Raw genomic sequence first — 27,569 nt, 5'->3', positions numbered from 1 at the left:
GAAGAGCGGACGCGGCCGCCGCTATGTCACCCAGCGGAGCGACCAGCTGCGCGAAGCACACAAGCTCGTTGACGAGCAGGGCGCCACTTGGTGAGGTAGCGGCGGCACTATCGGATGAGGCTGAGAGGCACTGAGAAAACTCCCGCGCAGCAGTTGCCATCGCAACCTGTCCAGTGGAGGTAGCAAAGGGCCGGTAGTACGCAGGGGAGCTCACGTGGGAACGCGACTTGGCCTTTTGTGTTTTGCCAATGTGCGCAGCCTGGCACGCTGTCAAGCTTTGCGCAGCATCGCTGGTGTGGTATCGACACTTGGGGATGCGGGCGCGCGTATTGGCCAACGTCTCGGAGTCCACTTTCTGAATGTCACTGGCTCTATCTTCGGCGTACACTTGCTCGTTTCCGAATTGTCGGGGGGGTCTCGGTCGCGTTTTTTTGGTAGCGCCGAGTTCATGCTGATCGCCTGCATTGGCGTCGGGAGGGCTGTGGTGCATGTGGAGTCCTTTACAGTCCCCGCCAGGCGCAACCGGGAGGTTGTGGCAGTCGACGATGTAGCGCCAAGAGGGAGAAGTCTCGTGCCCCGAGCATGAAGCAACTGAGTGGCGCGTGCGTGCCTGGCCAGGATATCGCTGCACCCGGGTACGAGGAGTTCTAGGCTGATTGCACAGTCGAGAGAGAGAGAGAGAGACAACTTTTTATTTAACTAAGGTGGGGTGGTTTCTCATTTCAGGTAACCATGTGCTGTCCCTGCTCGACTGGCCCTCTCGACCAGCAGAAGTTGATCTTGAGGGAGGGAGCTTGACAGTAGTATCTCCCACTGCTCCCGGTTAGGGGAAGGAAAAGGGGCTGGCAGGTCTGGGTTCTTGACACACTCCTAGATTATGTGCCGTAGAGTGCCTGGTTGAGTACAGAATTTACATTGTGCGTCGAATCGTGTAGGAAATAACAGATGCATCCTGACTGGATGTGGAAACGTATTTGTCTGTATTAGTCTGAGTGTGGTTTCTTGGTTCCTTGAGAGCTCTGGGTGTGTTGCCGGGAATGTTCTTCTACTGAGCCTGTAGTGTTGGGTAATTTCGTGGAAGGTTCTGAGTGGCGTTGGTTCCGGTGTCTCCTCCGCGGCCTGGTGGGCGAGATCTCGTGCCATGAGATGGGCGTGTTCGTTGCCTCTCATGAAGGAGTGGGCCAGTGTCCACACAATTGCCACCTTCCTGTCCGGCGTCTTGCTTTTCAGGATGCGTAGCGTCACAGGTGACACCCATCCCGACATGAAGCTGCGGCATGCCTTGTGTGAGTCTGTTTGGTCAGTACACTGCGGCCCGTTCGTGTACGAGCGAGCTGTGCCCTTTGATTTGACAAGTGGCCCTCAGTGAGTTCCGATACAGTATTTTTCAGCCCCATACGTAGTAACTTGTCTGTGGATGCGCTCACGGGTAATCCAAGGGCTTGCTTAAGTGACTTGCGTATGAGCATGTCGATCTTCTCCTGTTCCGTTCTACTCAGGATGACGTATGGAGTCACGTAGCTTATTCGTGAGAGGACGAACGCTTGGATAAGCCTGAGCGTGTCGCTCTCTTTCATGCCTCTGTGTCGGTTCGTGACCCTGCGTACCATATGTGTGACCTGTTCAATGGTCTTCGTGAGTTGCAATACCAATGCATTGTTCTTGCCGTCCGCCTGGATGAGCAGACCCAGAATCCTGATTGATTTGCTTGGCTTGATGTCGTGCCCATCGAGGGTGATTTGTATGTTGTCGACATCTTTATTTGTTCGGCGTCTCCGCACCACGAGAAGCTCAGACTTCTGTGGCGAGCACGACAGCCCACATCTATTTGCGTACTCATTTACAGCGTCGGCGGCGAGCTGGAGTGTGTCCTGCAACCCTCCTAGGGAATCGGGGCCCGTCCAGACGGTCACGTCGTCCGCGTACAGGGAATGGCTTAAGTTAGGTATCCTTCTCAGCTGCTCTGGGAGATCCAGGAGTGCGATGTTGAAGAGTAATGGGGAGAGGACTGAGCCTTGGGGAGTCCCTCTACTCCCGAGAGTGATGGGATTAGAGGTGATGCCCCGATCTTGAGTATGGCTTTGCGGTTGGAAAGAAAATCAACAATGTAGTTGTAGGTCCTCTCCCCGCATCTTGTTTTGGCCAAGGTTTGAAGGATCGCCTCGTGTGCCACGTTATCGAAAGCTCCTTTCAAGTCGAGAGTGAGGATAGCCCTCGAGGTGTGACGCGTGGCAGGGACGAGGACCTCCTCCTTCAGTTGGATGAGCACGTCTTGTGTCCCGAGATGTTTCCTGAAGCCAAACATTGTGGCCGGCATTTGTTGTGTTGCATCAAGGTGGTTTTGTAGCCGTTTCAGTATAATTCTTTCCATAATTTTGCCAATACAGGATGTTAGCGATATCGTTCGCAGTTTCCCAATGCGTGGAGATTTTCCCGGCTTCGGGATGAAGCGAACCTTTGCCATCTTCCAATGATCCGGGAGTTTTCCTTTCATCCAGAAGGTGTTAAAATGTCTAAGCAGGATTTCCATGGTGGGGTCATCTAGGTTGACCATAAGCTTGTTTGTAATTTGGTCTGGGCCTGGGGCAGTGTTCCACTTGCTGTCTGCTATTGCCTCTCGTAGCTCGTACAGTTGGATCCCCTTGTCTAGCTCGGGGTTAGGATTTCCTTTGTAGGGAGGGGGAGAAAAGCCTCCATGTGTCTGGAGGTACTTCTCCAGCTCCTTCGGAAGTTCGGCTCTGGTTCCAGAATAGGCGTTGAGGGTGCGTATTAGGTCCCTGTTAGACGCCCCTTTACTTTTCAGAGGGTCGAGTAAGTGCCTAATTAGTTTCCATGTTTTCTTTGTGGTCAATGTGCCTTGTAGGCCATCGCAGACTTGTAGCCAATTATCTTTGCATAGTGCTGTCGCATATTCTTCAGCCTGTTTGTTTATGAGGGATATACGCTTCAGGAGATTTTTATTTTGTCTTTGCCGCTTCCACCTTCTTGTGAGGCTGTGTCGCGCGTCCCATATGTGGAGGAGTTTTGCGTCCACATAAGGTATTCTTTAAGAGGTATCAACAGTTTGAGTGTGTGCTTGGGCATCTCTAAGAGCCGCCCGCGTCAGTTCTTCATAGGATAGTTCAGAGTCGAGGTCCTGTGAGACCCTGGCCTGGCGGAAACCATCCCAGTTCGTGATGCGGGCTGATCCAATACGAGCCTTGTAATTTTTGTCCTTGATTAACAGATGGATTATGTTATGGTCAGATCCAAGATTTTTCTGCGTATTAGTGCAGGTAATATCTAGAGGTCCCGCTAACAAAGTAAGGTCGGGACTAGTATCTCTGGATACGCTGGTGCCCGTTCGAGTAGGTGTGTCGGGGTCGTTGAGCAGCGTTATATGATCTTGCTGGATGGATTGTACTATAGCTTTCTCCTTTTTGGAGTTGTGAGAGTACCCCCATAATTGATGTGGGGCGTTAAAATCTCCCGTGATTATGAGGGGTGAATTTCTTGCTAATAATAGGGCTTCCTGGATAACGTCTCGTATTCCAGGCTGTGTGCGTGATGGCCAGCAATACATGTTAAGTATAAACAAATTGGATTTGTTCTTTGCTGACGGAGATAGAATTTCGACGAGCGTATGCGCGCAGTCTTTCTGTGGAGTGAGGTTTTGAGTCGCCGCAACGCAACCTTTGACGAGAATCGCTGTAGACGTTCCTGTAGGATCGGCATATGTGATGTAACCTGGCAGACGAGGGGTACTATTAGTTTCCTGTTATGCAATTATTTCTGGTTGAGGGTCAAGGTAGGAGACGTACTGTTGAAGTTCGCCCTTCTTGTTTTTTATACCACGGCTGTTCCATTGGAGAACCACTGTGGCGTTTGTTTTATTTGATGTGGCCGTCATGTTGAATGGTTGAGTCCTTGTTTTGGACCGAAGATTCTCGTAAGTATGGGGAGAGCCTGCGACTGCTGCGTGGGTTCGCGGTTTCGAGGCGGTCTATGCGGATGCTGTGACGCTCTCCTTCTTCCTTAAGGGCCTGTACATCCTGCTTCAATACTTGTACGCCTTGGTGTAGTCTCTGTAGGTCCTGTCGTAGGGCATTATACTGCGCATCTATGCTTTTAGTCAATATCTCCATTAAAGTAGTCATGGCCAGCTGAAACCACTGGGGTTGGGCGACTTGCAAGGCATGTGGTGTCTGGACTTGATTTGCTGCGGGACGCTCGAGTGTCGTGCTTTGTGGATCATTCATTGTTGGTGGTGGTGGGGTAGCTGTGTCCATTTGTGTTGATTGTTCTGGGCCAGGGCGATTGGGTTTCTTTCGTTTGTCTGGAACGTTTCCCGTTTGGGAGTTCTCAATTCTTTCAAGTATGGCTTGAAGTGCTGCTAGTTGTGCTCTGAGTTGTGTGCATTCTTGGCACGGAGAAGGTGATGGTTCGTGTGGTGGAGGGTGGTTAGGGTTACTGGGAGCAGTGGGAGACGCAATATGTGCCCAGCTCACCTGCTTGTTAGTGGTCATGTCAGGCTTGAGCACATTGTTCCGGGAGGTAGACTTGGACCTGGAGCCCGTGCTGCTGCGCCCCCGCCGGGTAGGGGTACTGGAGTGGTCCCTGGGCCGCCCACGTTGCAGTGTAGAGCCTTTACTCGTGGCTTGCTACTCCGCCTGTCGCCTGGCTTGCTTTCTCCGTCGAAGGATGCATGGCTCACGGAAGCGTTTCGGGCAGCCCTGAGTCGCCGTCCGGTGGGAGCCGCCGCAGAGGGTGCACAGTGGCTAACAGGCGTGGCTCTGTTTTGGTTCTCGGAGGCCGCACTGGTGCACACGTTGAGGTTTGGCTGTGGGCACGCTGTGGATCGATGTCCGGTTTCGTGGCATACGGTACACACGGGGACTGTCTTCTTGTACAGCGAACAGGGATATTCAGCGCCGAACAAGGTTAGAAAGTACGGGACCTTGAGTCCGGCAAAGGTGAGTACCACCACATTAGATTGGCCAAGCCTGCGACAGGCGTATATTTCGCACTGGCTTTGGTCAAGGTTGGCAAGGATCTCGTCTTCGGAAAAGCGCAGGGGCACTCCCCGAATCAGTCCCTTGGATGAATCATCGGGCGCTAGTCCATACAGGGTGACGGCATGGGTAGTGTCGGCGATCCTGAGTTGTCTCACGTTGCTTAGAGCCTTGGCTGCATCTGAGGACGGTGTGCTGATCGCGACTATATTTTGCACGACATCTAAGCGAACCTTGAGGTTAGCCTGGCGCCAGGTGAAGTTTATCCTGTTCAACAGAGCCAGGGAAATTTCGGCCATTTCAACGTTCGCGAGCATGAGGCCACCTTGTGGGCGCAAGACCAATTTAAAGTCATCTTGGGGAGGGGTCTGGGACTGGGGGTGGCCTTGCGTATGAGCGGCGAAGACGGAGTTGAAGACGCGGCGGTCAGGCGTACATCATTGTTTGTCCTGAGCAGTCGTCTCCGCTGGGCCTTGGTGACGACGTTGATCCAGTCTGAATTGTTACCGGAGTAGACTTCTGCATTGTCACCTTCGCTGGAGTCGTGTAGCATGGTGTTTTCGTCCGCTTCGCTTGAGTTGGAACTAGGGGACTCCGCGGCGCGGCCCCCGTCGCCAGGCGAGCCCTGCATAGAACACAATCGGGCGAGTCCTAACCGCTGGGATTAGGGCTAGCGTGCTCGTCCAGGAAACAGTCGGGAATTCGTCGAGCGTGCACCAGCTGGTCACAAACAAGCGTCCATAGGTGCACTACGGCGAGTCCGCTGGAAGCGTCGAAGATTGGCGGGGAACCAATTTGCGCACAACTGAATTGTCTGCACAGTCGATGCTGCTGTTTCGGTGGTGTCCCATCACTTGACGACATTCCTTAGCTGGCACGAATGTCGTTGTTACCGGCAGGCTCTGGCTGGGAGAGATTGCTCCTTGCGGGGGCATGCCGGTGCACCCAAAATAAGCATCGGTGTCACAAGGGGTTTGTTCGGTGCGAGAGCGCGTCCTTAAACAGAAGGTGCATCGCCGGCACGTGGTGACTGCAAAGATGGCAGCGTTGCCATTGCACCGACTTGAAACTCCTTGGTTAGGCTTGGCGAATCCCAGACATCACTACGCCTTCGGAGGCGTGGTTTCTAACATTTGTTCGGTCAAATGCGACGCATGATGGATCAGAATAATCCTGGAGACTGGCTGAATAGAGTAGACCGGGTGGTTCCGGTCACAAGTGTCAATGTGCATGGATTGCAGAGCTTGGCGTTGCGCCATCTTAAAAGCAACGCCTCCCGGCGGTCAGTTCTCCATACATGCACCCTAAACCAAGCCAAACCAATGCCAGCCGCTCATAGCAAGGCCTCTATGCCGAGTTAAGACTACAACCTGAGAAAGTAAAGGACAAAAAATACGCTAGGAAAGGGGCCATTTTCAACGAAGCCCCTCCGCCCGTCGTTCTTCAGCAGTCAGGGAGCTGCCGTGTGTTCCGAGGAACCCCTAGTGATGACTAGAAAGAGTGGCTGGAGTAGCTGGAGCGTGTACGAAGGTTCAACAGCTGATACGGCAAAGAAAGGTTCCTTCATACGATTTTATGTTTAGAGGACGCAGCTCGAACTTATTCGAAAACCAAGAAAGGTGCCTGACGGAGAAGACAGTTGAAAAGCGAGTACTCTAATACTTTTAAAGTAAGGAGGGCTTTGAAAGAAATGAAGGGGGGAAAAGCACCTGGTGAGGATCAGATAACAGCAGACCTCTTGAAGGATGGCAGAGAAATTGTACTTGATAAACTGGCAAACCTGTATACGCAATGCCTAATGAACGCGAGCGCACCGAAGTTCATAAGAAAAATGACATGAAGGACTTGAGAATTTACAGGCCAATCAGCTTACTGTCAGTCGTCTAGAAGGTGCTTACCAAGCTAATTGCTAGCGTAATTTCTGCAACCTTAGATTTCAGTCAATTTAAACAACGAGCAGGGTTCCGTAAGGCTATTCAACCATGGACCATATTCACACGATCAATCAGCTGATAGAGAAGTGCGCTGAGTATACTAAATCCCTATATATAGCCTTCATAGATTACGAGAAAGCATTTGAGTCGGTCGAAACCTCAGCAGTCATTCAAGCACTACGGAACCAGGGTGTAGATTAGCATTATGTCAGAATACTAGAGGATATCTAAAATGGGTCCAGAGCTACCATAATCCCCCGTAAGGAGAGCAGTAAAATACCTATAAGGAGGGGCGTCAGACAATGAGACACAATCTCTGCAATTTTATTTACAGCATGTTTACAAGAAGTATTCAGAACATTGGATTGGGAACAGTTGGGAGTAAGGTTTAATGGAGAATACCTCAGTAATGTAAGATCTAGTGATGACATTGCCACTAAGTAACTCGGGGGACGAATTGCAAAGCATGCTTTCCGCACTGGACAAACAGAGTAGAACCGTGGGCCTGAAATTTATTATGCAGAAAAAAAGAAAGTAATGATCAATACGCTCGGGACACCACAGCGGTTTGAGACAGGTGGAGAGGCAATGCAAGTGGTGAGTGAATTATCTACTGAGGACAAAATGTGGCCTCGGATCCTAACCAACAGGCGGAGCTAATCAGAAGGATAGGAATTCGGTGGAGTGCATACGGCAGGCATTCTCAGATAATGAATGGCAGCCTACGTTTGTCCACGACGAAGGAAGTGTAAGGCAGCTGCATCTTACCCGTACTCACCTACGGGGCAGAAAGCTGGAGGCTCACTAAGAGGGTTCAGCTTAAATTGAGGACGACTCAACGAGCAATGGAACGGAAGATGATAGGTGTAACATTAAGGGACAAGAAGAGAACCGAGTGGGTAAGGGAACAAATGCAGGTTAAGAACATATTCGTAGAAATTAAGAAGAAGAAATGGACGTGGCCAGGGCATGTATTGCGAAGGAAAGATAACTGTTGGTCATTAAGGGTAACAGAGCGGATCGCTAGAGAAGGCAAGCGTTGCAGGGGCGGCAGAAACTTAGATGGGCAGATGAGATCAAGAAGTTTGCGGGGATAAATTGGTCGCAGTTAGCACAAGACCGGGATAATTGGAGAATAATGGCAGAGGCCTTTGCTCGTCAGTGGCCGTAGATAGGCTTATGATGATGATGATGATGATGATGATGATGATGACTTTAGTGCCTTTACCACCGTCGTGCGAAAGTAACAGACCGAGCTTTTGCTAGAAACGCGCAAGCAGTGACACCAACAAAGACATCCTGCTCTTTTTTGATGAGATGAAGAGATACTTTCGCAGTGCAGTCTCGGAAATGACTAAAGAAAAGAAACTGACACTTTCGATGCGAGCGTTTTGCCAGCCTGTCCGTAACCACCCCCCCCCCCAAAAAAAAAGACGGTGACCGAATTGGCGTCTAAAGCTCCGCGAGCAGAAGATGCTCGAAATTTGAACAAGAAAGTACGACCATTCAGTGAACGCGCTGGTCGCGGAAACCATCGGTGCCGGGGCTGTTAGCAATAATACATTGCCTGAGATCATCCGCACAGTGGTCAGGAGAGCTTCGGAAACTCTTTCCAACCGCGCTCTATCTTCATGACGCCTTCCCGACTAACGTGATTCGAGAAGAAAGGAGCGGGCACTGGGGACTTTCATGACGCAATAAGTACTTCGCGGGCCGCAAGGCACGGCCTACGCGGCTGTTATTATCATGTTCCCCCGCGGCAGCTCGTCGTACTCAGGTTTGGTACTAGCGTCCCTCGTCGGCGCCCGACCACTTAATATGCAGCCCCAATCTCGAGGAAGGCATATGTGTTGCGAACACCAGATGTTGTACGCTGTTGCTACCACTACGAAAAAAACGTCCACATCTACAGACGGAGCCCTTAGAAGCCAGGGACTCGCCAAACCAGGTTTCCCAATCGACGGATCTTGTCCGTTGCCGAGGACAGCACAAAGAAAAGATCAACCGTACTACCTAAACCACAGCAGCCGAAGCCAAGCACGCTACAACCGGGCGCCACAGGAGTAGCGCAGCCATTGCAAGTGTAGGTACCCCAGCGGAGAAAGCTGAAAATGAAGCACCAAGTTCTGAAGGCGAAGTTGCAGTACCGCGGAAAAACGAAAACCCTGCTACAACTCGAAGACACCATGATTCGCGACAAGCCCCCAGCCCGACGAAGCCATCTCACCCTCACATGACACGCGACATGGCCCGGCACACCGATATCAAGACGCCGACCACACGACGCGTACGGCGACCGTAAACAATCGCAAGCCGACATACGACGCATAGACGCACCCACAACTCGAAGTCGACAACGTCGGATGTACTGTTATCAGTAGACGGCCTTGACGGGGTGGCTCTGCTAGAAACGGGCACCGATTACTCTGTGATGAGCGGATGACTCGTGGTAAAGCTGAAAGGAGTTACGACCAGCTGAGATGGTCCGAATGCCCACCCACAGGATGTCACCCTGTAGTACCAAGTGAAGGGGTTCATCGCGCCTCACCATAAATGGCACCACATACCCTGCTGTGTTCGTCATACTCTCCAGCTGATCCCGGGAGGTTATCCTCGGAATGGGCTTTCTGATGGACAACGGTGCTACTATTGGTCTTCAATCCAAATAACTAGCGGTCCTCCACCGATAATGCCGTGCCGCCAAAGCCAAAGCTGAAAAAGTGCTATGCTCCAAAAATTGCAGACGAACAACCCTTCATGCCTCCCTGTGCAAGCCGGATGATCAACGTATAATGCCGAGATGCTGATACTGACACCGACGCGATTGGGGAAAGCGACCAGGGCCAGCTTCTCGAGCGTGGTGTCACCGTCGTAAGAGGCATTGTGCGCTTGAAGCAAAGTAAAGCGCAAAGTTTGGTCACAAAATCAAGCAAGCCATCAATCAGCACATCAAGCAAGCCAGTTATACTCAATTCGGCGTAGAATGTAATGACGCCAATGACGTGATCGCTGTCGTCGACTTTCAACGCGAATGTGACGATACCATCAAGCCTGCTCACATCTTCCCCATAACCTCGCGCTGCTGCAATAAAAACTGTAAAAGCTGAAGGCATTGCTACGTCGCTGCAGCGACTGTTTTTGTCAAGTTTCAGGCTACGTCAGACGCCTCCTGTGAAGCCCCGAATAATAATCGAAGATGGTGACCCCTAATGAGTATATGAGCTTACCGTCTGCCTTCACACGATCATGAAGCTATCTGGACGAATTCGACGACATGCTGAGAGGTGACATGATACAAGCACCCAAGGGCACCTGGGAAGCCCCAGCTGTACTCGTGGTGAAAAAAGGTGGCACATTATTCATTCATTTCATTCATTCATTTATTAATTCTGTTAGCCCAGAAGTGGGCCGTTACAGGGTGGAAGGACAAAAAGTTTCACTCGAAAGCAGGTTATCAAGTTGAAACAATATTTCTCGGGGCTGTAGCGAGCAACAGCTCAAATTATACATAAAAATGGAACACTCATGGAAAGGAATACACGCGGTCAGAGCTGGACAATGACTCAACGCTTTCAGACAACGCTTTGCGACGCCTGGAAGGCGGCACCAATAAAACAAGCATGGGCGTTATCATGCGAGTAACAAAAAGCACTCTGACATAAAACATAAAAAAAAAGAATGACATTCAGCCACAGTATTATTCACAGAAAAAACCGTTTCAGATTACCTTCAAATGACGAAAGCGAAGAGCATCTGATTGTGGCCTCAGGCAGCATATTCCATTCTTCGATAACACGTGGGAAAAAGCTGAACCTATGGTTTTTTCTTGATTACAAACGGCTTAAGAAATAAAAAAAGACATGTTCTCGTTCTTTGCCTTGCAAAGTACTTCTTGTAGATATATCTCAAAGCCGGATATTGTCTAGTTAAGGTGGACGAGATGGACCGTGAGAAGACCGCCGTTAATACGCCAGGAGGAGTGTACGAATTCAAGGTGATGGCATTCCTGTGGTATACGTTAGCAGCAACATTTCAACGAGTTATGGACACTGCGTCAGCCGTCCTGATGTGGCACACCCGCCTCGTCTACCTCGACGACATTGTCATATTCGCCAAGAGTTTTGACGAACGTCATGCTGGTGTAGAATCCGTAGTCAAGTATATTGGTTTCTCGGGGTTAACGCTCAAGCCTGAAAAGTGCCGCTTTCCGTACGAAGAACTAAAGTTTTTTAGCCACGTGGTAACGCCGATGATGTCCTACGTCACCTGGTGAAAACGAAAGCTTCAGCAACCTTCTCGAGGCCGAAAGACGAAACGTGCACCTGAAGCATTCTATGACTGCGCGCTGAGTACAGGCTCATCGTCGCAAGCCTTGCCCTGATTGCTGAGCCAAACACTGCGCAGCACGGAAAAGAGAACCGCTTTTTCTGTGAATACGCCCAAGGGAAAGCACTCCTTAAGCTACAACTCCAGCAAAGCCTGCCTCTGCTCGCTCATTTAGACGAACACGCTGAAACGGAAGCGCACGCAAACGCCAGCAATATAGGCTTGGTTGCTGTTCTTGTTTAGGAGAAAATCGCCTGCGAAAATGTAATCGCTTATGCCAGCCGCGGTCTTTCAAAAGAAGGAGAAAACCACTTAGCGTCAGAGGAAGAGAGCATTGCTATCTAATGGGCAATTGAAAAATTCGCCCGTACCTCTACGGCAAAATATTTAAAGTGATGTCAGACCATCATGCACTGTGTTGGCTCGTCAATTCGCCGGAAACATCGGACCATTTCAGAAGATGGAGCTTGCGCCTCCAGAATTCGACATGACCATCGTTCGCAAATCTGGCAGAAACACTACGACGTCGACTGCCTATCTTGCGCCCCTGTCAACTCGCCGCTAGGAATCCGATGAAGACGCTGCGTTTTCTGGTATCGTGAGGGAAATGATCGACTACCTTGATGAACACAACGTCGCCGAACCCAGTATATTTTAATAGAATCTCTTGCCCATTCTGCCGGGTTCATGCTAGAAAAAAAGCATTTCGTATAAGTGAAGCAAAGGGTCGGCTCTACAACAAGAATGAAGTGCCTCCTCGTCATCCCCGCCGGCCTCCGGGACAAAATCGTGTTAGTGTGACACGATGAACCATCATCAGGGCACCTCGGCATGGCACGCACGCTCAGAAAGATTACGACTAACTACCGCTGGAACAGCCTTACATAAGACGCCACCCATCTACGACCGGAGCAGCAGCGTCAAAATACGACAAGATTCACTGGACGTCTGCAGCCCATCAGCTTACCATCGAGGCCTTTCCAACAGATCGAAATGACCTTTCTTGTCCCTTTCCCTACGTCCCACACCGAGAATACGTCACAGACTGCATGACCCTTAAGCAAAGACCGCCACTGTTCTCAAGGGCACTGCAGAAGAGTTCACCAATTTTTTCATCAATGAAGTTATACTGCAACATGGAGTCGCAGAAATTCTAATTACGGACAGCGGAAGGGCCTTCACTGCGGAGCTGATGCAAGAAGTCTTGCGCTGCAGAAACACATATCACCGAAGGGCCACTCATTTGTTTTATCCAAAAATAGATTTTATGAAAGGAGGTAGGAAAGAACGAACATCTGGTCCTGCAGACTCCCCCAACTCCGCTATACCTGCGAACTAAGGTGCAAGAGCGAGAACAGTGGCTAATATACATTCCAATGGTATTTTTCTACAACCCGTTAAAGGTAGGAATTAGTCGCCCGGCACGGTTTTTTCCGCTCCTAGTGAACTGTTTCGCTAGCGCTCTGACACCACTTGCATAGAACGGCCAAATGACTTACAGCTGTTTGCGTTGAGTGTGTTTCTGTAACCTCGTATTTTAAATGCGGAGCATTTCTTAGGCTCGCCAACTCTTTCGTCCATAGGCGTCCGCAGCTCATGACGTCACGTCGAGGCGCAGGTGCGCGCTTCTCCCCCGTACCCTCCTCGCTCTCAACAACAGCTGCGCCGATGCGGCAGAAGCGCGTCTGCGCGCGCATGCGCCGTAGCTGCCCCGTGCGCCGCGTCACTCTCAACAGCTGCTACGGTGCGGGGGGAACGCGTCTGCGCCCGCATGCGCAGTAGTTACCACGTGCGCTCCGTCGCGCTCAGCAGCAACAGCGTCAGGTGTACACGTGATAGCGGCGTGCTAGCGGCGTGACAGCTGCGTGACAACAGCGTGGGGGGGGGGGGGGGGGGGGGGGCGTGGAAAGGTCGCGTGCTTGTGTACGGAAGTGCGCGCATGCGCGTGTCTCCCCCATACTCCTCTATCTCGACAGCGCGCCCAGTATATATAAGCGGCGGAGCGCGCGTTCGAACTTCAGTCAAGTGCGTCTTTGCTTGCCTTTCGTTTGGCTCCAGATGAAAAATAATGATGACAATACCTTCACCTGTTCTTCCTTTGTCCGAAAATCACGAAACATTAAATAAGAATAATAAAGACCAAAAAAATAATTAAGCATTCCAAACCCTCCCCACATCCAAACGGTAACCATAAACTACCCAATTACGCAACTTTCACGCAATACAACGACCCCGATGCGACGCATTTACTAGAGTTCCCCCCGTGGGAAGATACGGGCGGGCGACTTTTTAAATGCAGAGCATTTCAGTAACTCACGATGTCACCCGCGTTGACGTCCGTAGTCGTAGTCCGCACCCCTCTCCCTACACAATATAAAAAAAATACTCTCGGGCGACTGGTTTCGATCCCTCGACCCTGCGGGCGGAACGCAATGTACATGGTGCTATCCCACTGCGCCACAAAGCCAACACAGAATGGGAGGCTACGAACGCGCCTTATATCCTTGACTCATTCATACTACGTTAAGAAGCTGCTGATACAACGCATTCACTACCACCAACTCCCCAAACACTAAACGTTAACGAATACATCTACCCCCTATGCGACGCATTTACTCGAGTCCCCATCGCGGGGAGATGGGCCCAATTTTTTTGCAGTTAATTGCGTATGCTGCTGCTGTACTTAACCATATTTTTATGCTAATGTTGGTATTTTATTAGTGAGATAAGGAAACGAACAAACAAATATGCGAGAAACAACCAAACAAAAACAAAGAACCAATATATATAGCCGCGGCGTCAGCATCGCAGCCATACGGACGTGGCAATGATACCGAAAGCTAGCACTACGCCTTCTGACAAAGACGTAAAGAATAAGGCAGCAGGTGACAAGCTTGCTGAAGGAGAGAATACGCCACCGAAACGTAAGACAGTTTCGTGATAGCAAATCAACGGCAACCTCTCACCACTCTGCATGTAAATTAAATTGAATCCTCGAATAACTGAATTTGCACTCACACAGAAAACCGAAACTAGCTTTTTATGTTTTACTTCAGAACGAAGTAATATATAGCGTTAGTTTTTCGCTTTTGTTCCGGCAAGAAGTATCGTTTTTTTAGTTTTCGGTTCTTTCCAACACCGTGAAAAAAGCAGCAACCGCCAAGAAAATCATATCGGTCCGACAGCCTGGCAACGTTCACTCGAGACAGCGTTACGAACGAAGATTGCTTCGGGTATTATGCAATAGCTGAGTCTTAGCTATTTGAGGAGTTCGAGGACTACTTTGCGAGGTCTACGCTCAATTTAGTGTCACACGGCCGTCCGAAAAAGAACATGCTCAGTCAGAGAGAGTTTGCAGGCGCGCAGGTTGCGGAACACCGAATGAAGGCGCGGCTGCATCAAAAGGTGTTCGCGTGGCAAAGCGTCATTGTTTACAGATCAGCGCAAACGTACATGAGGCTCTCCATAGCCGTAATTGGTCTTTTATGAGATCAATTTCCTTTGTTTGGTGTTAACCCAACGCAACATGCCTCTGGAAACACCCCCCTCTCAGTAACAAAACCGGTCGAAATCCCAGCATGCTGGCCACTTTTCAGGGCCACATTTCTTAATTTAGGCCTCAATTATAAGGGTGAATGCTTACAAGAAGTATTGAGAACGTTGGATTGGGAGCAGGTGGGAGTAAGGGTTAATAGAGAATACCTCAGTAACCTTATATTTGCTGATGACGTTGCCTTGCTAAGTAACTCGGGGGACGAATTGCAAAGCATGCTTTCCGCACTGAGCGAACAGAGTAGAACCGTGGGCCTGAAAATTAATATGCAGAAAACTAAAGTAATGATCAATAACCTCGGGACAGTACAGAAGGTTGAGATAGGTGGCGAGGCAGTGGAAGTGGTAAGCGAATATATCTACTTAGGCCAAGTTGTGACCCCAGATCCCAACCATGAGGCAGAGATAATTAGAAGGATCAGAATGGGGTGGGGTACATATGGCAGACATTCGCAGATAATGAATAGCAGCCTACCGTTGTCGTTGAAGAAGAAAGTGTATGACAACTGCATCTTACCGGTACTCACCTACGGGGCAGAAACTTGGAGGCTCACTAAGAGGGTTCAACTTAAAATGATAACGACTCAGCGGGCAATGGAGCGGAAAATGATAGGTGTAACATTAAGGGACAAGAAGAGAGCGGAGTGGGTCATGGAGCAAACTGGTGTTAAAGACATATTAGTAGAAATTAAGAAAAAGAAATGGACGTGGGCAGGACATGCAATACGAAGGCAAGATAACCGCTGGTGATTAAGGGTAACAGAGTGGATCCCTAGAGAAGGCAAGCGTTGCAGGGGGCGGCAGAAAGTTAGATGGGCAGATGAGATCAAGAAGTTTGCGGGGATAAATTGGTCAGAGTTGACACAGGACCGAGATAATTGGAGAATAATGGGAGAGGCCTTTGCCCTGCAGTGGGCGTAGATAGGCTGGTGATGATGATGATGACGAGGATAAGGGTGAATTTATGTCCCTGCTGCCCATGTGCTACCAGTCTTACCTTCGTACTGTATTGTCGTGTTCGGCCGCAATGGGCGTGTCCTAGTTATGCAGGATTCGTGCATTTATCGCGGCGAATGATGGCTTCAGTTAAACCTGCTTAATTGTACTCCAGCTGTTTTCACCGCTTGCTCGCGAATGCTCTCTTTTCTGAGGCTCGTTTGTAAACTCGGTAAACAAAAATAACATGACTCCACACCCTTATGCCAAACATTCGACACTAAACTGCAGCCACCGGGTAAGATAGTCTTCAGAAGTGTACGCAGTGCGTCGCAATGCTGTCACAAATAAGTTGGGGAGCTGCTCGTCTACCTCTGATCTAATCGTCAACTTCAGGTGTATTCGCAGCATCATAGAGTTCATATGGTTAAGCCACATGGGTTTCTGATGGCTATTCAAAGCAGTGTTTAGCAGGTATCCGCAGCTCCCATGTAAGGCATTGCTACTATGGCTATTTCTCGAATTGAATTTGTTTGTATGTCATGCAAGTGACAGCTCACCCATATTTTAGGTAAAGCAGTATTTTGTGGGGACGAGTCATGGTGCAGCTAAATTGAGCATCCTTTCCCTCAGAGCTCCAAATTTGCTGTTTATGTCCGATCGTGATACTAAGGAGAGGCTGAGAGTTAATGATTTTTTTGTTGTACAAAAGACGACCTTGTGGCACATTGCTGCCGCCCATCTTAGAATAGTTCGTTTATAATCCCATAGACGGCTAATAATCTCATGTTTTCGTGACTTCTGCGCCAACCGGCGCTGAAATTCCCTTAGTTGAATACACGTTTTTGGGAGAGATTGCCCTACGACGTCAGAGAATGTCGCCAAAGGTACACAATTGCATCCATTTGGAGCATACGTGCGGGAAGAGACCTGTGCTGGGGCCCCTGCATCGAATGCCTAAAAAATGGGTCTTCCTCGAAGGAGCCCTGTGCATCGGTAGTGTTATGTACGTGCATTTCGGAGAGATGGGCAAGTTAACAACAGGTGTTTAGCATGAGCTTCTTACGCAGGCAGCGTATAAAATGGACTGGTGTCCTGAAAAGGGGCGTGATAGCGGCCTGGCCAATCCCGGATGTCTGCTAGGCATAACGCCACGCAACACATTACACCGATTTTGAACCTCAGAACAGAGCTGCGCCATCTCGTTTGGGAAGGCACAAGCGGACAGTCAGCTGTCCTACTATGCAAACGAAGTTGGGTGAAGAATCGCTTTTTCGCGCAAACAAAACCCTGCGCTTGATGTTTTTTGTTTGCGTATTGCATGGAAACACTGGCATTGGAGTTAACAAACATTTTAATCAATGCATTTCGACGTCTAGTCGAAGCGACACCGGCATAACTGGTAGTGAAGCATGGTTTGCCATTCCTTTTTCTAGTGTCTCTTAAAGACATGAAGCGATTGCAAAAGACGTAGGGGCGCTGTATCGATGAAGAAGTAGTTCAGTTTGGTCTGTAACTCCCCTGCTGTTACGCCTTTCCGGTAAAATGGGGCACTTACGGAATCACAAATGAAAATACCCAAAACTTCAACACCTTTTCTCTCTAATGCAGAGCGGCATACCTAAGGGACAGTCATTTTTTTAGTTATGAATCGTCTGCATCCCATTTTCTTCTATGCCCGCATAAAACCTCACTTGGTTGCGTCTGGAGATGCTACTGCTGCACCCACACAGATGGCTTTCAATGAGTTGTACTATCACTTGTTACCAAGTCGACGCGCTTGTAGAACACGGCGTAACAGAAACCAGAGGATCTGCCATTAGAGCAAATGTCATCCAGTGGTGCGCTATTAAATTACCCTCATTTACGCCATACGAGCTATGAAAAGAACGACGAGGGGCCGAGTGGACAGCAAAGCACGCGAGGGCCGGCCACAACCGGGAAACATCGAATCACCGGCGAACGGATGGCGTCCGTGCCGCTTCTTTTTTGCCGCACTGTGTTGCAACTTTATTCTAAGAACAGGGACATGCTGTTTTGCAAGATGCGTCCTTACATGATGCGCAAGTGAGTTGCATTTTTAATTTTTTTTGCATCTCCTTGCGCAGTTGGCTGCAACGCTATGACAAAGTTGGTGCACCTGTGGTAAATAAGTTCGTAACAACCCCGTAACCAGAATATTGTTCAATTTTATAGAATTAACACAAGGTATTGATGTCAAAGGGTGGTGCAGACACATGATCAGGTCTACCGAGACGTTCCGTTAAAAAAGTAGCTGTAACAATCACATGACTGCACTGGTATGTAATTGTAACATTCGTGTGTGTTGTAGGTTAGTCGAACGATGTAATCTATGAAAATCCTGTTAGCCGAAGACAATCCCTTGTCTCCATTTTTATAGCCTTTCCAACGGAGTGCTCATAGTGGTGCGAGTGGGCCCCATTGTACAACAAAAAAATAGAATGGGGTGTAGAACGCCTCCACCACGGCCACAACAAATACAAATATTCAAACTGTCATATTCATATTTTCAAATTGTCAAATTCAATATTTTCAAGTAATTCAAATAATATTTCACCACTTTGATGCTTTTCGGCTTGCCTATTACACTGTGCCGACCATCTTCATTTACAAAAATTCTACCGAAAGTCACAGCATTATATACTACTGCGTAGCATTCTTAAAAATTTCAAAATTTCAAAATTTCACTTTCAAAATTTCACTTTACCAATTATCTCCATTTAGGTTACTATAAGGATTACATTAGGAACATTCCGGAAATCTGGATTATCTTGGAAATGCATGGCGTTACATGGATTGCCATTTCCGGTAATTATTTTCTCATTCACCCTACCTTTTAGTTTTTCAAAATTTCGACCGGCAAATTACCAAATTACCTTCATCTGCAGTATTATAACGATTACAGGTGGAACATCTTGACATCTGCATTTTTGTAGAAATTCGGGGCCTTACACGATCCTGTCTATGGAGGTACTCGGCAGAGAATGCTACACATAAAACCGCATCCTTGATTTTTGAAGCGGTCGCTGTAGGTGCCAGGAGCTAGACGCCATCTGTGTAACTTTTTAGACAGCATTATACTTTGCAGGAATTCCTGCTACCTAGGCGGTTCAAGCAGCAGTCCTGCCTAACGCTACTGCACAGAACGTTGCAATACAAAGGCTGGCCAAAAGCACGCCAGCAGCAAGCAGTCATCTCACCGCAAGAAGGAATGAAAGGTCGTTCGCTTGCCTTCGTCATCCGCTGATACTGGTAACATCTGGACATAGCTGGCCAAAGGCACCCCTGGCTGCGGTCACCCTGGAGATAACTGCCCCGAGCGGCGTCTCCGCTGCCCTTTTGTAGCGTGCATTACAGCCGCCCCGCCCCTTCTGCAATCACTCCATTTATTGTGTCCACTAAAAGATGGCGCTGGCACGTGGCGCACGGTGCTTTCAATGAGGTGCGTGCTTGTGGTACAAGAGGGAGAGTCGCTACAGCGTCGTCCCAAACAGCCACGTCCGCAGTGGTAAAAAGTTTGGAGCGGCCCACGATTTCTGCCCAGTTTTAAGTGCCTAACGTTAAACTTCTCTGGCTGTACTTCAGTGGGACACTCTCTAACAAATTAAACTATCTCATTTCGTCTGGGTCTTGTATATACTGTGGTAGTGGAAACCCCGTTTATGCAACTATAAAGAGGAATTCATGATTTGAACTAGAAGCGAATGGTGTCGAAGATGAGTGCAATACTCTACCTCGTTAACCTAATTTCCGAATTTCCTTAATAAAAATGCTGCATAGCACCATTAACGTACGTGCAAATGATCGATGTGGTACATCGAGTACCTTTTGTTATACTGTACAGAAAGTGCTGCCTGGAAATGGAACAGCAATGGTTGAAAAAGTTGCTAAAGTAGTGTTTATCATTGTTGAAACATCAGCAGTAGCTGCAATAAGAAAATTATGGTGTTGTAGGCAAGATGCTGGGAATGAAGTATAGCTTGAGCTTGTGGCTGCGGATAAATATTCTTTGAGGCATTTTATCCACAGAGCTCTCTGGAGCTGTGGCTTCTGACTGGTCTGATGCAGTCTCCTTAATGGAATAAAAAACACCAGAGAAAAGGTTTTCCAAAAGTCAAGTCTGGGCTCAGCACTGCGATGGTGATGGAAGCTCCTCAAAGGGGGTCCCACAATTGACGAATTCTATACGTTTTAATATTAATTTAAAAATATCACTTGTTGTACAAAAATTTTAATTAAAATAGCAGTTAATGATGATGAAACGAAAAAATTTCGAACGGCATTCAGACCCTAGAACAAAGTACGTAGGAGTCACTTGCGCGCAAAATACTCCTTGTCTAACTATCTTATGCGCCGAGAAGACTAGCAGGCACTGATTAATAACGACCAGGGATCTACTGTGTCAGCAGGATCTCACTAGTTGCATGGTACACAGCTGTATACATCCAAACTCAACCTTTCGGTGAAGGAGCTTATAAATCACAAACATATAGGTTTAGCGTTACAGACCAAACGTATCGCTGAAATTCCGCCTATCTGAAGTGCTCGGACAAGAACGCTCCTTTTGGGCCATTGTAGGTAATGTGAAATTTCGCCATTCTCTTGTGAGCGCCCGTGCAGCTTTTGTATATTTGTAGGAGAGGGCCCAAATTCACACGGACAGCTGTTACTCCCAGTCATATGCTGAACAATTACACGGTGTAGGGCAAGGGACTGAAGCCTTTACCCTATACACACCAGTGAGTTGCGCCTCCGAAAACACGCGTCGAATCTTGAGGAAGCGCAGGTGTGGTTGGGGGAAAATAAGCTTTGCCACAGCCACGCACTGGGATGTATTATCGCTTCAAACGTCGCGGCTGTTGTGGAGCTTTGCGGGAATAACTAGCGTCTTTTGTCCGCTAATGACGCGATCCTTCTAATTTCATGGGGGCCGCTTGAGTTGCGACAGTACACACTACCCCAGCACCACCCTGTGTCCAGGCTAACTGCCGGCTCAAGGCTCCTGGGTGAATCGTAAACATCCAACTGTATTTTTGAGCCGGGCGTGGTGTATTCACAAAGGGGCAGCTACGCCTAATGTTCGTACAGAGGCGGGGTTGAAGGCGAACGACCTTGTGAATGGTTTTACAACGAGTGTATAAACTGCTCCTATATCGCCCTACTGTGAAACACTGGTGAAGTCATGCGAATAGTCTCTCAGCATTTGTGATGACTATAATTAAAATATAACTTTTTTATGTGAGAACTTCAGGTGATTGAATTACTGTATGCCCGCAACACACTCTGCCGTGTGATACTACCGTGTGATACTATGCGATACTTCACTGGAGCTTCCCTAGTGAACCCCTTTCTATGCAAGCGGCGCTGCAGCGAGGGCCCTCTGGGTGTCCGAGATGGCCACGTGACTTCATCGTCGCCGTTTGCAGTACCACGGAGCCAAATAACTTCTCAAAGTCTGACATCAGGTTCCAAGGCGTGATTTCCTCTAGCGGCCACTAGCCCTCATCACTTCAACACAGCTTCTTCTCCCATCGCAACAGAAGTTTCGTTATAGTAGTCGTACACTTTTCTATGAGCGCCCCAATTTGATCTGCACAATGGTTTTTAAGAAATGTCTTGCCAAGTAAACTCGCCAGGTTACTCCTGCTGCTGTCATGAAAATATTCGTGTGGTCTCTATGCCAAGACGCAATATTAACGGTACGGGTAGCTACCACATAAAATAAGTCGTTGAGGGGCAGCGACGTAAAATATGGCTCCGTAACTGATGGCTTTGTGTGCATATTCTTGTTATGGTACACGCTGAATATGACATATTATTTGACGATTTTTAAAGCACAGAATACGAAATTTTGCTTGTCTTCTATTTGAGACTGGGGCCATAAAAGCTGCAGAGATCAATTATTTTACAAAGCGATGTCGTGAGATGCATATCATAACTTACCCGTCGTGATTGCTGTTGTAGGCATAGTACCTGCCTACAATCACAGCTGTATTTCCTGCACGCATAGCACACAGCTCGGCTGTTTGGAAAGATATCTGGAAGGAGCGAGAAATTAAAAGCAAGAAAGGCCACACTGATTTGTAAACACGGTTCTAAAAAGTAGTAACGCATTAGCTGCACAGTGCCCATTTGAATTGCGGTATTTGCAAACACAATTTGGAAAGCTTATGTTTTTGCGATAACAAGGCGTAAGATATGCAAAAAATACAGAACAAGGATTTCAGGTTCGTCGATTTGTGATCAGACACACCGATGAGTAATACAGGGTATGTGACAGTTCGAATTCATTACAAAAAAGTGCGCGCGAAAAACATCAAACGCAATCGTAAACATGCCGGAGCCCTCTTACACTGCGTCTTCCTATCTCTACAGGTGCCGCTTACCCCATTCTGATCATCTATCACACCGTGATGTGCAACAACTTCGACAAAATTTAGATTTCACTAAATAATCGGAAGCGACTTGGACAACCCTTTTATCTATCCTTTCAATATTACGGATGCCAAAAACAAAAGTACGTCAACCTGCTGGTCATCAGCATTGTCGTAATCAGTTCTTCTCAAAGCTATTTCTACGAAGGGCACCCTGTGAAAATCCCCATTAGCCGTATACAGAGTTTCGTCAAGGAGAGAAGTTATGAAAAACTACGTAGTTACTGTAGGATTCAAAAGCTCAAAATAGAGATTTCTCTGTACTGCGACAGCGAAAATCGTCAATACCTCTCATTTTTACCAACGTAAGGGCTTGTAGCTTTTGATGTAACCAACTTTGCGGTTCTTGTATAGATTCTGGTAAAGTGAAGAGCGCTGTGCCTTCGCTGTGCTGCCTTTTACCGCGCAAAACTGACAAGTTTCTTTCATGACCTCAGAAATGAGCTTCTAAATGTTTAAAACCCATTACTAGACAGAGGTGCCGCCATAGAAGCGGAGGCGAAAAATTCGCGAAAAAACTGTTCCGAATAATCGTAAGGGTAAGAATCAAGATCACAGCCGGGAGTCCGTATGAGGAAGCTTTTCCCAGGCATGCGCCATCGGCACGGTGAAACCGTCTCCCTTCTTCTGGTCTGCCCCATCATCCCTAACACATTTCTTTTATTGCCCCCGAAGCCAATCTCTGGCAGTGGCACAGTGATCATGTTTGCAAAGTGGCGTGAAAAATTCAAAACTGCAGGCCCCAAAGCACTGGAGATGATTGGCTCACTGTCCTTCCTAAACGGACACGTCTAGTGCGCCAACAAGCTTAAGACCAGAGGAGGCCACATTGTCTCTTTGCATAATATAAGCGCATTCCTTTGGTTATCTTCCGGCACGCGACGACGCAACATCACGTCGTCGCGTAGCGACGCCCGTCGCGCATCCAGTAACGACGTGCGTGCATGAGTCTCACAAATTTCGTCGGGCCCTTAAAGGAGTAAAAAATGAGGTGTTAAGACGGGAATGTGCTGCTCTCTTCATTCCTTCTTCTACAGTGTTGCTGCCCTCGGCAACCGCTCGTCATGGGGCTTCCGTATTGAAAGCCCGGGAAGTGTGGCTGTTTTCGTTGCACCTATTGGTTCATATTGTTTGACGGGAGGGGCGCGGCAGCCTGCCACACGCAAAAAATCACGCTGAAACCAGCCTTTAGTAGTCATCAAAATAGGCAAACAGGAAATCTTTCGCATGATTGACTTACACAAAATGGTGAAAAGAAAACGATGAGAAATTATTTATATGGGTTGGAAGGATTCTCTGGCTCTCTCGTTCCGGCTTAGTCGAGTACGGACACGTAGTGCAGCGTGTGAATGCAGGGGGGTTGATTGCAAGAACGGATTAGTCGAAAAATGTTTGAATACGAGTAAATGTGAATACAGATTGAGTACAAATGAATATGGAGGTTCCAGGCGAGAAAGAACGACCCGGATGCCCCGTTCTCGAAAGCCATGCAACACACCCTCAGCGAGGCAGTGGGCGCAGCTTCGTCTTGCTATTTCAAAATCGGCTATTTCCCTCTTCCTGTGCCCATCTTATTCGTTATTTACAACACACTGCACCCCTCAGAAAGGCAAGGATTGAGCAGGGAACCTAAATTCTGTTTGATTAATTGGTCTACAATAAATATTGTTTGAATGTTCCCATGGGCGGTAGTAGAACGAAGGCGTAGGTCAAGCAGTATCATGTAGGGCAGCAGTTTATCACGAAGTAGAAGGCATTCGGAAAGACGCGCTTGTAGTGGCACCTTTGTTTCGATAAGCGGGAAGCCCATGACGTGCGCGGAGAACACAAGTGGTGTCGTCTTCTGTTGCGCAGCCTTGACCTGGGGCGTTGTTGTTTAATATAATCGTCCTCGTCGAGCACATCTTGACACTAGCGCAGAGGAAATCCTAGCGGCTTCAATGATGGCAGGTGCCTGGTGCCGCTCCAGGGAGCTGTAATGGGACCAACGCAGTTTAAGACGTTTTCTGTACAGGCATCAGTGCTCGTTGTTCCGGCTTGAGTGCGGGAGAAATACCCAACGCCTAACGCGGCCTCCAAGTGATCAGGCCCAGGCAGTGCAGGAAGAAGACGTTTCAGGTGCACATTGCCGCGAACCATGCATTGGGTTTGTTTATTTGTGTTTTGCTTTTACCGCCCCGCTGCGCCGGTCTCAACTATCTGTGTGCACCAAGGGAAGCGCGTGTTCCATCCTTTCTTTTTATGCGGCATGTGCTAACTCTTTGGATAGGGAGACCGTTCCGTACTTACGTGAACAGCCGAATAATCTTCTTTGTTATGGATGTAATGAGACGGTTCCAGAAACACTCACGCGCTAAGATAAATTCCTGAGAAGCCGACGCCGCGGCATTCGACTTGACGACGCTCGCCTGTACAAGCCCCTTTGTTGACTGATGCTTTTCCACCTGTGTATTCTTTCAGTTCTTAGGGGAGCACAAGTTCGCTCCAATAAACTTGTTTTCCCTGAAGAGAACTGTGCAGTCTTTGGCTACGTGACATCTGGTGGAGGCGCGGGGTACGCACCCTCTACGCTCCCAACGACCTCTGGAAGCCGCCAAGCCAGTCCAACTAGAGCCAGCCGTCGACTGCAAGTTCTGCCGCCCAAGTTTGTTCTCCTGCCAGATGGACCCAACAAAAAGACCGCCGAAACCACCACTATGGTGCACGAAGCAACGCCTCCAATCGTCCTGCAGCAGCACCGGGAACTGCCATCATTCCGAGGAGCCCCCGCAGAAAACACTGAAGAATAGTTGCAGAAACTGGAGCGCGTCCGGATCTTCAACAGGTGGGACAACAAAGAAACGTTCCGGCATGTTTTCTTTTACTTGGAAGATTCAGCGCGAAGTTGTTTCGAGAACCATGAGACCTCTTTGACCAACTGGACTCAATTCCACCCGACTCCCGGTTAAAAACCGGACGCAAAGAAAGACGGACGTATGGCGAACCACCGATAACCGTCCGCTGTGCTACAACTGAGGAGAGGCCGACCATATCTACCGTCGCTGTCCCTACAAGAGGATCGGTTTCCGAGGATTCTCCACTGACGCACCACACCCTCAACCCGCCCAGCGAACAGCTGAGATTGAATACCTGTCCAGCATCAGCCATGTACCAGCCCGTTTCAACCGTTCGCTGTCGCCCTACCCGTACCAGTCACCGGACCGCCGTAGCAATGCTGACTTGGCACGCGGAAGGTCCCCCAGCCCACGAGGCGGAAACTGAAAGCAGGAACTTCTGGAGGTGAAGTTGCACAACGGCGGACAAACGAAAACCCCCCAACGACGCAACGATTCGCCGAAGACTGTGACTCACGACATTCACTCATACTGACGACCCGAGCTAACCCTGACGTGACTCCGGAACACGACAATACCAACAAGGCGCGACGCGTACCCGACAGGACCGAGCCTGCTGCTGAGAAGACGACGACAACGCCGACGCAAAGTGCCCCACCTTCAACACGCACAAGACGAGATGCGACGCCCCGACGAACCCGGAACTCGAGGAAGGCGGCGTCCGATGTCAAGGTGTCCATCGCATGATTTGATGTAGTTCACCTCACGGACACTGGATCCGTCTACTCAGTACTGAGTGGATCATTCGCGTCTAAGCGGAAGGAAGTTACGACCATATGGGACGGTCCACACATGCACAGCAGGAGGCCATCTCGTAACACCAAGTAGAACGTGCACATCGCGCGTCACCGTAGATGGTTTCACGTACCCTGCTGCCTTCATGAGTTTTACAACTGCTCCCGCGACCTAATTCTGGGAATTGTCTTTTTGATGGAGAACTGCGGAATAATTGATCTGCAGACCAAGTCGATAACTTTTTCCTCCACGACGCCGCAGCCGAACCCCGAACACCATGCTGCTGTAAGAATCGCCGACGATTACGTCACCCTGACACCTAGCCGAAGCTTGATGATCACCAAGTACTCTGAAGATACTGCTCCTGAAATCGACGCTATCGTCGAGAGTGACCAAAATTTGCTTCTCGACCGATGTCTCTCCGTCGCAAAAGGGATTGCGCGCTTTAAGCAATGCAAATCCGACGTTTTGGTCGCTAATTTCACCGAGGAGTACCAGCATCTAAACAAGGGCGATGGAATTACGGTACTTGAAGAAATGTAAGAAAAAAGTCAAGTTATCGCGGTCACAAACTTTGAACGCGCACGCGCAGATGATTTCAAGCTGCCGCAACCTTTTTCAAGATGATTTCAAGCTACCGCAACCCGTCGCTGCTGCAAGAAAACCGGGACAAATTATTGGATTTGCTGCGCAGCTACAGCTAGTGTTTTTCGTCGAACTCAAAATTACGTCGGACACCCCAAGTAAAGCACCGGATTATAACCGAAAACGGAGTTCGGCCTACCCGGCAGTCATCGTACCACATGTGTTCACACAAACGGGAAGCCATCCGGACACAAGTCGACGACATGCTTAGCGACGACACTATAGAGCCATCAAAAAGCGCCTGGGCTGCGCCGGTCGTACTTACGAAGAAAAAAGATCGCACATTAAGGTTCTGCGTTGACTACCGGTGACTGAACAAGATCAACAAAAAGGACGTGTACCCCCTGCCACGAAGCGACGACGCCCTCGACCACCTCTGCCCCGCAAGGTAATTCTCTTCGATGGATTCGGAGACAGGCTACCGAAAAATTGAAGTGGACGACAGAGACCGAGAGCAGACTTCATTCATAACCTCGGACGAACTATACAAGTTCAAGGTGATGCCGTTTAGGCTGTGCACGGCACCAGTAACGTTTGAACGCGTCATGGACACTGTGCTAGCTGGGTTGAAGTGGTACACCTGCCTCGTATACCTCGGCGACGTTGTCGTATTCGCCCGAACGTTCTACGAAAACCTTCCTAGGTTGGAGTCTGTAATCGAGGCGACCCGTACGTCAGGGTTAATGCTGAATCCTGAAAACGGCCGCTTCGCCTTCGAGGAACTCGTGTTTTGGGGCCAGGTCCTCAACGCCGCGGGAGTCCTGCCTGACCCGGCAAAAACTTCAGCCATAGCGAACTTCTCAAGACCGAACGACATTAAGGGCGTTTGATGGTTTCTCTGACTGTGCGCATACTACGGGCGTTTTGTAGCAAACTTCGCACGCATTGCAGAGCCACTCACGTGCCTGACAAAAGATCGCACCCCTTTTAGCTGTGAAAGTGCCCAAAAGGAAGCATGCTGCAAGCTGCAACAACACCTGCAAAGCCCGCCCATGCTTGCTCATTTCGACGTAAATGCCGCAACGAAAATGCACATAGACACCAGTGATATAGGTTTGGGTGCCGTCTTTGTCCAAAAACATAACGATTGCAAAAAGGAAA

General features: G+C 49.0%; 1 protein-coding gene across 5 annotated transcripts in view; it reads right to left on the bottom strand.

Moving 5' to 3' along the window:
* LOC144146106 (uncharacterized) overlaps positions 1-27,569 on the bottom strand; it is a 593,048-nt gene that overhangs the window by 239,383 nt on the left and 326,096 nt on the right. For all 5 annotated transcript variants that reach the window (XM_077678048.1, XM_077678053.1, XM_077678051.1 and 2 more), the window contains one exon: positions 21,704-21,798. In XM_077678048.1, coding sequence (XP_077534174.1) covers positions 21,704-21,798 — 95 coding nt within the window. The remainder of the gene's footprint in view (positions 1-21,703; positions 21,799-27,569) is intronic.

Source organism: Haemaphysalis longicornis, unplaced genomic scaffold (assembly GCF_048455015.1).
Source record: "Haemaphysalis longicornis isolate Haplotype H1 unplaced genomic scaffold, Haemaphysalis longicornis Haplotype H1 scaffold_7, whole genome shotgun sequence".
Classification (NCBI taxonomy): Eukaryota; Metazoa; Arthropoda; class Arachnida; order Ixodida; family Ixodidae; genus Haemaphysalis; species Haemaphysalis longicornis.
Note: the sequence above shows the minus strand (reverse complement) of the source record. Positions and strands in the feature narration are given on the sequence as shown.